Consider the following 13,402-nt stretch of genomic DNA (forward strand, 5'->3'; position numbering starts at 1 on the left):
ACAATCACACACTAGATCTAGTTATTACCCGTGGGGTACAGATTCACAACCTAATAATATCACCCCAAAACCAGATGATCTCCGACCACTGCCTTATTACATTTGAGCTGCCTGAAGTAGAATTATACACACAGGAGAGGAATATAGAAACTCGTTGCCTAAATCCCACTACTATTCATAAATTCACAACCCTGTTGTCAAATGCTAGCTTTATCAAAACAGGATCTGCAGATTAATTATTAAATAATTTCAACAATACACTAAGCACTGCTTTAGAAACACTGACCATGGTTTGACGAACACACTCGCTCACTTAAAACAGAATGGAGTACATGTGAATGTAAATGGAGAGAAACAAAACTAGAGGTCTTCCACATGGCATGGAATGACAGTATAATAAGATACAAGCAGCCCTGTCCTCTGCTAGGTCTGCCTACTACTCCAATTTAATAGAGACGCATAAGAATAACCCGCATTTTCTTTTTAATACAATAGCGACACTTACTAACCAGCAGGTAAAGCCTTCTGAGGTTATCCCCCCCAATTTCACCTGTAGTGACTTCATGGATCATTTCAATAGCAACGTTAACAGCATTAGAAAACAAATAGAACAGGAAACATACACAGATACTATAGCCGACACATGCAGTCAAGGGTTGGTTTCTTGAGGAGTGGGATGACAGCAGCATGTTTAAATGCAGAGGAGCGGTCGCTTGGAGGAGGCAAGAAGGGAGAGGCACACATTGTAGGTTGTAGGAGGACAGTGGAAACTTCAGAGTCTGAGAGAGGGCAGAATGAAGAAAAGGAAGCTTGGTCGGTGGGAGGTTTGGGTGTGATGGGAGAGGAGGGGAACTGTTGAAGAGCTTGCAGATGTCTGCAATCTTGGAGGAGAAGAAGGAGGCAAAATAATCAGCAGTGAGAGATGAGGGAGGAGGAGGGGGAGTAGAGTTTGTGGGGGTTGTTGACGGTGGATTCAAAGATTGTCAAAAGGTGTTTTTTTAAAGGAATCCCATTCACAATAAAAGCCGATTCCACCCGCGATGTTATTGATGTGTGACTCTTTTATTTTGCACATTGATAAAGTTGCAGGTATACAGAGAAAACATGCTAACACTGAATTTGTGGAAAAACTGTTCGAGTAAATTACGGATCCCAGAGTATTGTAGGTGTATTCATATACACATGTATGAGTTTTGATTAGGAAACTGGCTGCAACTGTCATACTGTATATTTCATGATGTAGATATGTAGTGGCTACACAGGACAGATTTAAACCCAGCGCACTGTATTTAGTAATGCAACGCAGTTCATTCTCCCACAGATAAATAATAAGGGAGAATATCTAGGATACTTTCATTAAGCTATATTGTCAATGTTAATCGGATCATGATACAGGGAGAAGTAACACGGTTATTTGCAATGAGCTGGTAAACAAAATACACTAGATTAAATTTTAAGTGATATAATTTGTTTTATATATTGTTTCAATGTGTCCCGGTTACTACTTTTGAATATCTTGTATAACTTATACTATAAGACTGTGTTAGATATCGTAAAAACATTTCAGCCCAAAGTTTATTGCACTTTAATGTTAGCAGTATTTCAGCCTCCAGTTTAAAACTCTAAATCCCAGAGTGTCGAGTGTCCCAGACGCGTTTTGACCTTTCGTGTCTCAGTGTACTGGCACAGTGCAGGCGCACAGTTACAGCCCGGCCACGCTGAGGTGCAGCTGACCATGGCTAGACTGAACTTGCAATTCAAAGCACAGCAATAAGGTAAGGTGCTCCGCGGAGGAGTCTGGGCAACAGCAGAGACCACTGCGCAGCAGTCCGCAGCACTCCTGGAACCACTGCAGGGACCACGGCAACTAGTGCACAGACCACTCGATATGGTCCAAGTGGTCCAGACCACGGACTACAGAATGCAACAACCCCTACTGGAATTGAACAAACCTTTGGCATATTCAAATCACGTTTTAGATGCCTTGTTTGGTCAGGCATATATAGCTACAACCCATCACATTCATAATACATAAATAAACGACATATGAAGATGAAGATGAACAGATGAAGGCAACGATGCAAAGCCAGCTGATATACATCCACCTGTATCTAGTCTCAGAAGGCCAGGCAAAGCGTCTCTCTTTATCTGAGAATTTGCTCTGTACCATATATCAATCAAACAATCAAATCCTTATTATCCCCAATGGGAAATTAGGTTTGCAGTCAGGGGTTAAAACATTCAGAGACCTTAACAACAACAACCACAATCCAACAACACCAATATGTAGCCTGTCGTACATAAACCAACACAGGACACATAAAATACCTTTAGGGGGTTTATTACTCTAAAAATGTGCACATCAGTCGATAGGAGAAGTAGGAGATAGTAATCTGTTGGATACAGTTTACAAAATAGAGTATGCATTTTCTTTCTTGTTTCCAGTGTGTTTATCAAATAAAAAAAACTAAAATAAAATATATCTTAGGAAATATGATCCTAACAAAAATGAACCCCAAGTAGAGGACTTATTCTACAAAAATGAAAAAACAAATCCATAAAGATAACAATTACTTACATTAACATTCACAGATTATGTATGAATTGAACAGACCTACAAAACCATGTATACAATTTACTGTGGCCACAAGCTAAAGATGTCCCTGCAGGTGCCACAGTGTCACCATCAGCACCCTATGGTGACCTACACCTACACATGTAGGATGCAAATCTAAATTATGTTATCAATTAGCTTAAACTTCTGAAATAGTTTCTTAAAAACACATACAACATTCTTTCTTAAGTCAAACAATATTATTGGATATTTTAAGCAACGCAATATTACATACTCAGTTTCTAGCTTTATAAACCACACAGCTTTGAACAGTGTACATTCAATCTTCAAGCATCTAATGAAATAAAACAATCTTTTTCTGATATTCACAAAGGCAAAAATAAAAAAGGTTAGAAGAGATTCAATAAAACTTCTTTAAAACAAGGTTGTCAATTCATTGCACATATGGAAGGAGTTAATTTCTGCTGTTGCACTTTTTTACAAAAAGCCTCTGTATTGGCATCACAATTCAATTTATTGTCAATAACAGTTCCTAAGTACTGTTTGAACCAGCTCCATTTCCTTACCACTAAAGATGGTGTGGATGGGGCTGGACTGCATCTGTAATGAAGCACTGCAGTTGAGAGGAACCCACTTGCAGAGAGAGAGATGGGCTTGGTTCAATGCCAGCAAAGAATAATGTCAAACTACAATAATTATTGCTACAGTTTTTGCTAATGTTGAAATATGTACTGTTTTTAATAAACTCCCTATATCAACTTGTCTGGATAGCAACTTGGCACAAATGATACAATTGACAATTAACATTTGAATACTTGCCCATAAAACAAAAAAGTTTAAAATACAAAATATATTAAATATATGCCTATATATGAATGGTCATAACAAAATGTTTACTATGTACTTGAGCTTGTGTCATCAAAACAGAGTAGACCTACATCTCAGCAATTTATAATTAGATTTTTACTTTATTTCTTGTAGTTTGCAGCATTATAATTCTTGTGTATGGCCCTCTCATGATAAATAAATATGTCTATTTATGCTGAAATCTGCATTTTTCAATTCAACAGGTTAATTTTGGTTAGGTTTGAAGCTCTACTGTTTACTCTACTCTACTATTGACCTTGAGGCAGCACTGCTGCCTTTTATTAATGAAACTCATGATGATTCAGAAGAAAGAGGGGGAGCCTGTTACAGAGACTTTAGCTATTAATGTGATGTCATCAGAGTGAGAGAGGAGAGAGAGATTGTTTTTTGTATTATTATTTGTTGTGTTTAGGGTTTGTAAGATGAGGGAAGGAGGGAGGAATAGAGACGGAGAAGTGGGAGTGGGAGAGAGATAGGAGGTGGATTCCTTCCACAGCATCATTCAGCAAAGTGATAGCCGAAAAAAAGAAGAGCAGCACATAGCAACATACCAGCCCTTATAGTAATATCAAAGTGCCCCACTAGAGGGCAGCAATGCATCAATTACACTATGTAACACCATTTGTGTTCCTGGGTTGTAAGTGTTATTTCCTAATTGCTTATGCCTCAAAAGTATAGAAGATGGCTATTATTCCCCACAAACTCTGCTTTTGTGACCAGGACAGTGATATTGTGAAATGTACCTATTTCCAATGAGAAAACAGGTGAATATGTGTCTTTTCATTCACATAGTCAGAAAAAAACAACATATGAATCCAAATGAACATGTATTTATACAAAAGTAATACAAAACGACTACAAAAGATTTAGAAGTGAGTAATTTTTTTAAATGTATGATTATACGATTATACTGTATAATTGTACATTTCGAAAACCTAGAGAAACTGCACAGCGACAAGGAGCAGGACTTTGGCGTCTGGCGGTGCGAAAGGACTCAGGCGACACCCCTGCACCTCCAGAGCGACGTTGATTGTGGAGTTCAACTGGACCCTCGTCACCCAGCTGGTGGCGTGTCGTCTGCGCCGCGAAACAGGCCCTGTGGGAGGGACAAGCAGGAGCTGCACCCCTGCTGGAGATCTTTTATTCCTTAATTGATGCATGATGGTTTTTAATGAAATGTGTTGATTTTAAAAGCACTTGTTTGTTTTGATTGTTTTGGTTTGTTTCTTTGTCAAATGCATTGTCCGTTTATATTTTAATTGAAAATGCATCAGATTGTTTTGGTTTTATTTTCATTGTTTATTTGTTTTATGATTTATCTGGTGCATTTTCTGTTAATTCTAAATGCATTTGACTATTTTGTTGGTTTGGCAGTTTGCCCTTTAAACACAGTTTGTTTTGAATGAGTTGTTGCACACTTATATTGAGTTATTTGGCATTTGGGTTTTTGTTTTAAGTTGTAAGTGTGAATATGGTTTGGCCCAGTCGGCCCCCATGTTAAAGTCCTATTGGACTGTCCCGATCAGTGCTGAAGCGCGCGGTGGAGACGCTCAGAAATGGCGACTCGCTCTAAACCAGGTAACTGTCTTTACAGCAGAAACACATAACCGCTGCTTTACAACACTTCCCCACGCGTGTACTGTCTTATTTCAGCTTTCTGAACAATAGGTGATATGCAATGCGTGTCGGGCCGTGCATAGGAAATGTACATTGTCATTTGTACAGCCGTAAAGAAGTGCATTTGCAACTGAGACGATCCTGCTGTTATGACGTTGTTGCGCCATATTGAATCAGATGTTTCTAGTGAGAAACCCATTTCAGCGCTAAACGTGGCGTGCAGGCATCCACTTAATCTGACCATGCGTGTCTAAACACTGTATTTACAGTCCCAGTCTAATAACAATGCTGCCCCCTGTTTAATGTTGCCCCTTAATGCAGGATTGCTTTTGTCTGATGAATGTGTGTCTCTCTCAGCCGCTAGGGGGCAGAAGCGCAGGGCAGCCCCGGAGCCGCAGGGGGCTTTTTCCCAGGCAGAGGACACTGCCAGCAAGCAGCCCAAGAAAGAGAGGGGCAGGAGGGACGGGCAGGAGGGGGCAGCAGAGGGCCGGAGAATCACCATCGAGCACTGGTGAGCTGTCTTAGTTATGCTGCGTCCAGTGCCTGTGATTCGTCCGGTGGCCAGTGTCCAGTGTGCGGACATTACACCTGGGTCCATCTCTCCACGCATTTCCCCTTCACTAAAAAAAATATTTCCAAGTGATTCTTATTGTACTTGGCTTTACATTGTGTGTATTGAGGAGGGGGGAGGAGATGTACAGGACATTTTAATATTTAACTGACTTTGTCTAAAAATGGTCTTATGACTTGTAACATGATGGGGGAAGATCAGAGGTCAGAATAGTTAATATGTTAAAATGCACATTTTCAAACTTGCCACTTTTCTATTACACAACAGGTCCTCGATGCAGCATTGTGGTGTTTATGGAATTAAGTGTAGACATACTGAATGTAATGTAAAATGGTCATCTTTATCTGTGCGTGTATTCAAGGATAGCTAATTTAGTTATTTTAACTTTATTTGTTAAAGAAGTCTGTATGGCACATTTTACACTGCAATCCCATTTTTTTTTGCAATCATTCTGCATTGACTGCTAGTCTCCTCAGCAGTTTCTCTGTCCTGGATTTCATTGTGTGAGTGTCTTCAGTGTCTCTCTCTGTCCTGCAGTGTGAGCTGACGCGTGTTTGGGAGGCAGGCAGAGGCGTTGCGTGGGGCCATCCTGGAGCAGCACCCTGACCTGCCTGTGCTCTGCAACCCGGAGAAACCCCGAAGGGGCAGCTTCGACATCACACTGACACTGACCCCGGGCCAGCGTGAGTCCCTGACACACCCTCTAGTGTCCAGTCAGTCAGTGTGTCTGTACTGCGTTAACTCTCTCTCTCTCTCTCTCTCTCTCTCTCTCTGTGTAGAGGTAAGTCTGTGGTCCGGTGTTAAGAAGGGTCCTCCTCGTAAACTGAAGTTCCCTGACCCTACAGTGGTGCTGTCTGCCCTGAAGGAAGCGCTGGAGAGCCAGTGAGACACAGGTCAGAGAGCTGTCTTTTTTTTCAGGGCTCTTCCATATTAATGTGTTTTAAATTAATAAATTGCACTAGTTACTGTATTAAGTATATCTGGGGAATTTGGAGGCCAAGTCAACACCTTGAACACACTGTCAGTTTAATACACTATTGTAACTTTACAGATTGTGTCAATGTGATTGATTATTTTTGCTGTACAGTGTTGGTGTAATACACTACATTTCTAATCCCCCCCCCACTGCCGAACAGCCCATCCTCTTCCAGAATTCCCTGTTCCAGGTGCATTATGACAAGGACTGACCAGCGGGGACCTCCAGTCATTCCTTTGATGTCCTCCCTGCCCTGGTATGAGAGACTGGTTGAGTGGCGAGAGAATTACACCGCATTCCTTTTTGCAAAACTGTTATGCTGTATTTTATGTTGAAATAAAGTTATTTTTCTGAACTTGCTTTTATTTTATTCTGCGTTTTTGCACTGCATTAAAACAAGAGACATAATCTGCAGTATAGTGTAGAGCTGTGTTTTATAAAGGGAGGGGTTACACTACAAAGTGACCATTATTCTATACAAAATTGTACAAAAAAGCTTTACAATTTATGTGGGTGTGTTGTAATTAAACTGCAGCGTACAATACAGGTACAGTCCAATAACAAACTATAATATGCTACAGTACCATACACAATTGTTCATGTAAAATATGGTAAAGCACATTACAATGCATTACAGTCTACACAAATCATGAAAACTGTAGACGCATATATTTGAAATGTATGATACAATTTTCCAAAGGACTTCACATTAAAATGAGTGAGGTGCCTCAGGTCAGATCACACCCACACCGATTTAACTTCAATTCACTGGAGTCTGTACCGCTGTCCTTGTGGTCGGGTTAGTGCTTCAACAAACCACTGATTTATAAGTGAAGATTACCGAAGGATATATAGCAAACTTAACCAAACGCATCGCCGAATAAGTGAGAGAAGAAAGCTATTCCAGTGGCAAATACAAAACCAAGCCGCGGTGACGTCAGCTTCTGCGACGGAAGTCTGGAGAGCGAGGGGCGGTGACGTTGTTCTCCAGCGACAGAGCGACTCACGTTGTTTTGGATTGTTTTTCAGTATTTAAGTGGGTGTCTGTGAGATAAAAGTGAGTGAGCTTCTTTATTCATATAACTCGCGTGGTCGATTGAATCTAATCACTTTATGATCCTTACGAAATTAGTACAGTGTTTTATCTAGCAAAAGTATTAATCACCGACTTTCTTGTTCAACCGGTTTACAGTCAAACTTCCATGCAATTTTAATAATCTACAGTGCATTGTTGCATATGCGTCGTCTTGACTTAATAATTGAATACAGCTACCTAAAATAATGTATTTCTGTAGCGTTCGCTTGTAGGTTAAACGGTATCTAGTAGTTTTTACTATATTCACTGCCCAGCAGCATTCGTCGCTGCTACTGATGTTTTGCATTTTAGTAGCTACTGTAGACAAAATGGATACTTCATATCACACACTGACTGAGTGAAATGTAGTACTGCTGTGTCCAAACAGTCAGTCAGTGTGTCTGTACTGTATTAACCCTCTCTCTCTCAGTGCAGTGTTAATGTACTGTAGTGTCCAGTCAGTGTGTCTGTACTGTATTAACCCTCTCTCTCTCAGTGCAGTGTTAATGTACTGTAGTGTCCAGTCAGTCAGTGTGTCTGTACTGTATTAACCCTCTCTCTCTCAGTGCAGTGTTAATGTACTGTAGTGTCCAGTCAGTCAGTGTGTCTGTACTGTATTAACCCTCTCTCTCTCAGTGCAGTGTTAATGTACTGTAGTGTCCAGTCAGTCAGTGTGTCTGTACTGTATTAACCCTCTCTCTCTCAGTGCAGTGTTAATGTACTGTAGTGTGCAGTCAGTGTGTCTGTACTGTATTAACCCTCTCTCTCTCAGTGCAGTGTTAATGTACTGTAGTGTCCAGTCAGTCAGTGTGTCTGTACTGTATTAACCCTCTCTCTCTCAGTGCAGTGTTAATGTACTGTAGTGTCCAGTCAGTGTGTCTGTACTGTACTGTATTAACTCTTGTTTTTTCCTCCCCCCTCCCCCTTTTCTGCTCTCTCCCCTCCACCTCCCTTTCACTCTCCCTCCCTTTTGCCACCCTCTCCTTCTACCTCTCCCAACTCCTTTCCTTCCTTTCCTTCCCTACATCTCCCGCTCTCCCCCTTCCCTCCCTTAGCTATGTCCTCAGAGTCGGAGCGGGCAGGTGGGAGCGAGGAGGGGACCAGCGGTGCAGGCTCTGGGTCAGGGGGGACAGGGGGGGTGCGGTTTGACCTGGAGAGAGAGACGGAGCTGCGGTTCGAGGTGGAGGGACCCGAGCGAGTCACCCTGGAACTTCTGTCGGGCCTGGGTGAGGTGTTCGGGTCAGAGCTGAACCGCAACAAGAAGTACAGCTTTGGACCAGGGGCCAAGATCGCCGTGTTCACCTGGCAGGGTTGCAGTGTCTGTCTCACCGGCAAGACTGAGGTACTGAAATTCATTCACTGTGATAAACTGTGCTATACTGTGGTAGACTGAATTGCTGAGGTACTGAGATACGGGCTGAAGTACTGAATTTCAATGAGATATATGGCAATATAGTGTGACAGACTGATGTCTAATACTGTATTGTATTAACTCTCTCTCTTTCTCTCAGGTGGCCTATGTTTCTAAGGACACCCCAATGCTGTTGTACCTGAACACACATGCAGCCCTGGAGCAGATGAGACAGCAGGCCGAGAGAGACAACGAGAGAGGACCACGGGTGAGAGAACGAGAGTTTTTGATTGGTCCTCATAAAGCAGTGTGTATGCCTCCGAAATCATTGTTCCTATCATATTTGTATTGTCGGTGCTTATTTGGATTTCCAGTTCTTCTTGAGCTTGTTCATAGTGTTACCTCCTGCTGAGTTTTTCAGGAAATGTTTGTTGTACTGCAGAAAATGGAATGTATCATACAGATGTTTATTTCCTGTCCATGGCTCAAATTCTTGATAAAAATGGATGATGCCAGGAATTATATTATTGTTTATTTTCTCCAGATCGCTTGTGTATAACATGACTGTAATCCGAATATGCATCTTTTTTTTAAACATTGAATTAGAACTACCCAATTTTATTAGTTCTTAATGTACTGTAGTGTCCAGTCAGTCAGCACTGTACTATATTAACCCTCTGTCTCTATCTGTCAGGTAATGGTAGTGGGCCCAACAGATGTGGGCAAGTCCACGCTGTGCCGGCTGCTGCTGTGCTGGGCAGTGCGGGCGGGGCGGCGGCCCACGCTGGTGGAGCTGGACGTGGGGCAGACAGCCGTGGCACTGCCAGGCACCTTAGGAGCGCTGGGCATTGAGCGTCCCGCTGATCTGGAGGAGGGCTTTTCCGTACAGGCGCCTCTTGTCTACCACTTTGGCTCCACCAGCCCCGGCACGAACATCAAACTGTACAACAAGGTGAGAGTGAGTGAGTGAGAGTCAGGTAACAACAACAAGGTGAGAGAGCTTCAGTCAGGCACCAGCATCAAAAGAAGTGAGGGTAGCAGTCAGTCAGCATTTCATTCACTCAGTTGTTTTCCACTCTCACCCCCCCCCCCCCCCCCACAGTTGACGTCCTGCCTGGCGGAGGTGTTCAGTCAGAGGTGCGAGGCGAGTCGGCGCTCCAGCGTGTCAGGCTGTGTGATCAACACTTGCGGCTGGGTGAAGGGGGCCGGGTACCAGGCCCTGGTGCACACAGCCTCTGCCTTCCAGGTAGACGTAGTACTGGTCCTGGACCAGGAGCGACTGTACAACGAGCTCAAGAGGGACCTTCCCCACTTCGTCAAGGTTGTCCTGCTGCCCAAGTCTGGAGGGGTAAGTGGCGGCAGGGTTTTTGATGGCAGTTTGTTGGTTATTGTACTGTACCTGTAGGGTATTAACCTATGACGACGTCATCTAGGTAAGCAGGCACATATTTCTGGTGGGATCGGGGGACAATGTTCATGAGCCTCTGAAACATTGCAGGGGCACCGTGTAAGACCAACCGGTAGCATGTGGTATTGACTCTCAGTAGAGAAGACTGTCTTCTTTCTTGTGCTGGGATTGAGGGGAACTTGCTAGTACCCCTTTGTTAGATCCAGGATAATGATGAATGGGGCTTTCCCTAAAAGCGAAAAGCTATCCACACAGGGCATGGGATAGGAGTCAAAATCTGAAAACTTGTTGAGCTTCCGGTAGTCATTACAAAACTGTAAGTAGCTGTCTGGTTTTGGAACAAGGATGATTGGTTTATTCCAGGTGCTGTGGGACTCCTCTGTGTTCCAGTTCTTATCATGCTTATTCACACTACAGCCCTTTACTGCGGCTTTTAAGAAGTGTTTGTTGTACTGCAGGAGATGGATTGTGTCATACAGACGTTTGTTTCCTGCCTGTGGCTTGAATTCTTGATAGAATTCTTGTAGTGTCCAGTCAGTCAGTGTGTCTGTACTGTATTAACCCTCTCTCTCTCAGTGCAGTGTTAATGTACTGTAGTGTCCAGTCAGTCAGTGTGTCTGTACTGTATTAACCCTCTCTCTCTCAGTGCAGTGTTAATGTACTGTAGTGTCCAGTCAGTCAGTGTGTCTGTACTGTATTAACCCTCTCTCTCTCAGTGCAGTGTTAATGTACTGTAGTGTCCAGTCAGTCAGTGTGTCTGTACTGTATTAACCCTCTCTCTCTCAGTGCAGTGTTAATGTACTGTAGTGTCCAGTCAGTCAGTGTGTCTGTACTGTATTAACCCTCTCTCTCTCAGTGCAGTGTTAATGTACTGTAGTGTCCAGTCAGTCAGTGTGTCTGTACTGTATTAACCCTCTCTCTCTCAGTGCAGTGTTAATGTACTGTAGTGTCCAGTCAGTCAGTGTGTCTGTGCTGTATTAACCCTCTCTCTCTCAGTGCAGTGTTAATGTACTGTAGTGTCCAGTCAGTCAGTGTGTCTGTACTGTATTAACCCTCTCTCTCTCAGTGCAGTGTTAATGTACTGTAGTGTCCAGTCAGTCAGTGTGTCTGTACTGTATTAACCCTCTCTCTCAGTGCAGTGTTAATGTACTGTAGTGTCCAGTCAGTCAGTGTGTCTGTGCTGTACTGTATTAACTCTCTACCTCCCCCCCCCCCTCCCTCAGGTGGTAGAGCGCTCCAAGGCGTGCCGACGGGAGGCACGGGACGATCGGATTCGGGAGTACTTCTATGGCTTCCGCGGTGCCTCCTTCTTCCCCCACGCCTTCGATGTGCGCTTCTCCGACGTACGCATCTTCAAGATCGGTGCCCCCTCAATCCCGGACTCCTGCCTCCCCTTGGGCATGTCCCAGGACGACACCCAGCTCAAACTGGTCCCAGTCACCCCGGGCCGGGACCTGGCCCACCACGTCCTGAGCGTCAGCAGTGTGGGAGACAGAGAGGGGGAGGACGGAGGGAAAGGGGCGGCAGGGGTGCTGGACAGCCCGGTGTGTGGCTTCATCGTGGTGACGGCGGTGGATACTCAGAACCAGCTGATGACCGTGCTGAGCCCTGCCCCCCGGCCCCTCCCTCGCCACACCCTACTCATCATGGACATCCGGTTTATTGATCTGAAGTAGAGAGGATGTCAAATGTCAAAACACTGGCTGAGACATTTACGGACTGATTGACTGACTGACTGACTAACTTACGACTGATACGCTGCCTGAGTGACTGAAACACTGACTGACTGAGACACTGACTGCCTCCCTCATATTTCACCCCTTATAAATCTCAAACAGAAACATTGAATAATAAATCTATTTATTTTATGACCAAAAGTACTTTTGGGAGTGTGGTGCCAATGGAAGGGTAACTTTTTTAATATTCTAAGGGTTTTTATTTTTATTTGGATGAGTGTCAGTGATGTCTATTTTTTTACATTTCTGTCACTACACTTTTCTGGCTTCCTTTGGCTTGTCACACTTTGTACAGTTTTGTTTGTTTCTTTAAGGACATTTTAATAAACTTTGTACAATGATGGAAATTGTATTGAGAGATTATTGTACATCTGGTACATTGTGCCTATTATTCCTCCCCCTTATACACACACCCACATTCCCTCTATCTCCAGTCCTATACTTTAAATGCCTACACTCTGTCAGTCTTGTATCCTTTTCTGTTATTAATTATTTTCTCCTGTTGTCTCCTCTCTCCCGAGACACATTTTCCCTAATCCATTCCAGGAAGAAATTGTTTAAATGGTTTATTAATAATAATTATTATTAATATTATTATGCTAATCTATTATAATTGTAATCTACTATTAATCACAGAAATCTGCAGTTCTACTAATGGCCTGCGCCCAGCGAGGAGTGCTGTTTCTCTACCTGGATCCTACTATCGTGTTATTAGCAGGCCTTGTAGTGTTAAAATGCAGTGCCACCGTTCTGACTGCAAAGAGCGAGATGGCGCTCTAACGCTGCTCTCTTGGTGTATTATTATGGTCATTATTATCGCTATTAAGATGATTATAATTCTGGTGACAGATGTGGCTGATATTTCGGATGGCTCAGCCCTAATACCCCAGATGTCAGTCAGGCTTATCCTGTCTCTCCCCTTCCTCTCTCTCACACACACACTCCCCCTTCTGTCTACAGGATGAGCCAATGTGTCAGTATGTCCGCCAGCAAGTCATTGTGTCAGTCATTCAGTCAGTCAGTCAGTGTATCAGTGTATATCAGTATTCACTATGTCAGTCACTTAGGCCTATGTAAATAAGAAAGAGTAGCCTGAAATCTAAACTGCTTCATTATTTAATAACAATAATATAATCAAAACAGACGAACACCTTGGTGTCTATTATTATCTCTGTATATATCTGAATACGAAACTATGCTATGAATCACTGCTACTTGCTGAACTA

At 43.1% G+C, this 13,402-nt stretch overlaps 2 protein-coding genes across 2 annotated transcripts; both read left to right on the forward strand.

The window, feature by feature from the left end:
* The first annotated feature begins 4,914 nt into the window (after window positions 1-4,914).
* selenoh (selenoprotein H) lies at window positions 4,915-6,961 on the forward strand. Its single transcript, XM_066718655.1, has 5 exons — window positions 4,915-5,020; window positions 5,417-5,570; window positions 6,168-6,313; window positions 6,410-6,523; window positions 6,767-6,961. The coding sequence occupies exons 1-4, from the start codon at window positions 4,999-5,001 to the stop codon at window positions 6,514-6,516; spliced, it is 429 nt and encodes a 142-aa protein (XP_066574752.1). The 5' UTR covers window positions 4,915-4,998; the 3' UTR covers window positions 6,517-6,523; window positions 6,767-6,961.
* A 606-nt stretch (window positions 6,962-7,567) lies between these two features.
* Window positions 7,568-12,517, forward strand: clp1 (cleavage factor polyribonucleotide kinase subunit 1). Its single transcript, XM_066718656.1, has 6 exons — window positions 7,568-7,663; window positions 8,737-9,023; window positions 9,193-9,300; window positions 9,727-9,984; window positions 10,135-10,380; window positions 11,664-12,517. The coding sequence occupies exons 2-6, from the start codon at window positions 8,739-8,741 to the stop codon at window positions 12,114-12,116; spliced, it is 1,350 nt and encodes a 449-aa protein (XP_066574753.1). The 5' UTR covers window positions 7,568-7,663; window positions 8,737-8,738; the 3' UTR covers window positions 12,117-12,517.
* Window positions 12,518-13,402: the final 885 nt, after the last annotated feature.

The sequence above is a fragment of the Amia ocellicauda genome, chromosome 12, assembly GCF_036373705.1.
Source record: "Amia ocellicauda isolate fAmiCal2 chromosome 12, fAmiCal2.hap1, whole genome shotgun sequence".
Classification (NCBI taxonomy): Eukaryota; Metazoa; Chordata; class Actinopteri; order Amiiformes; family Amiidae; genus Amia; species Amia ocellicauda.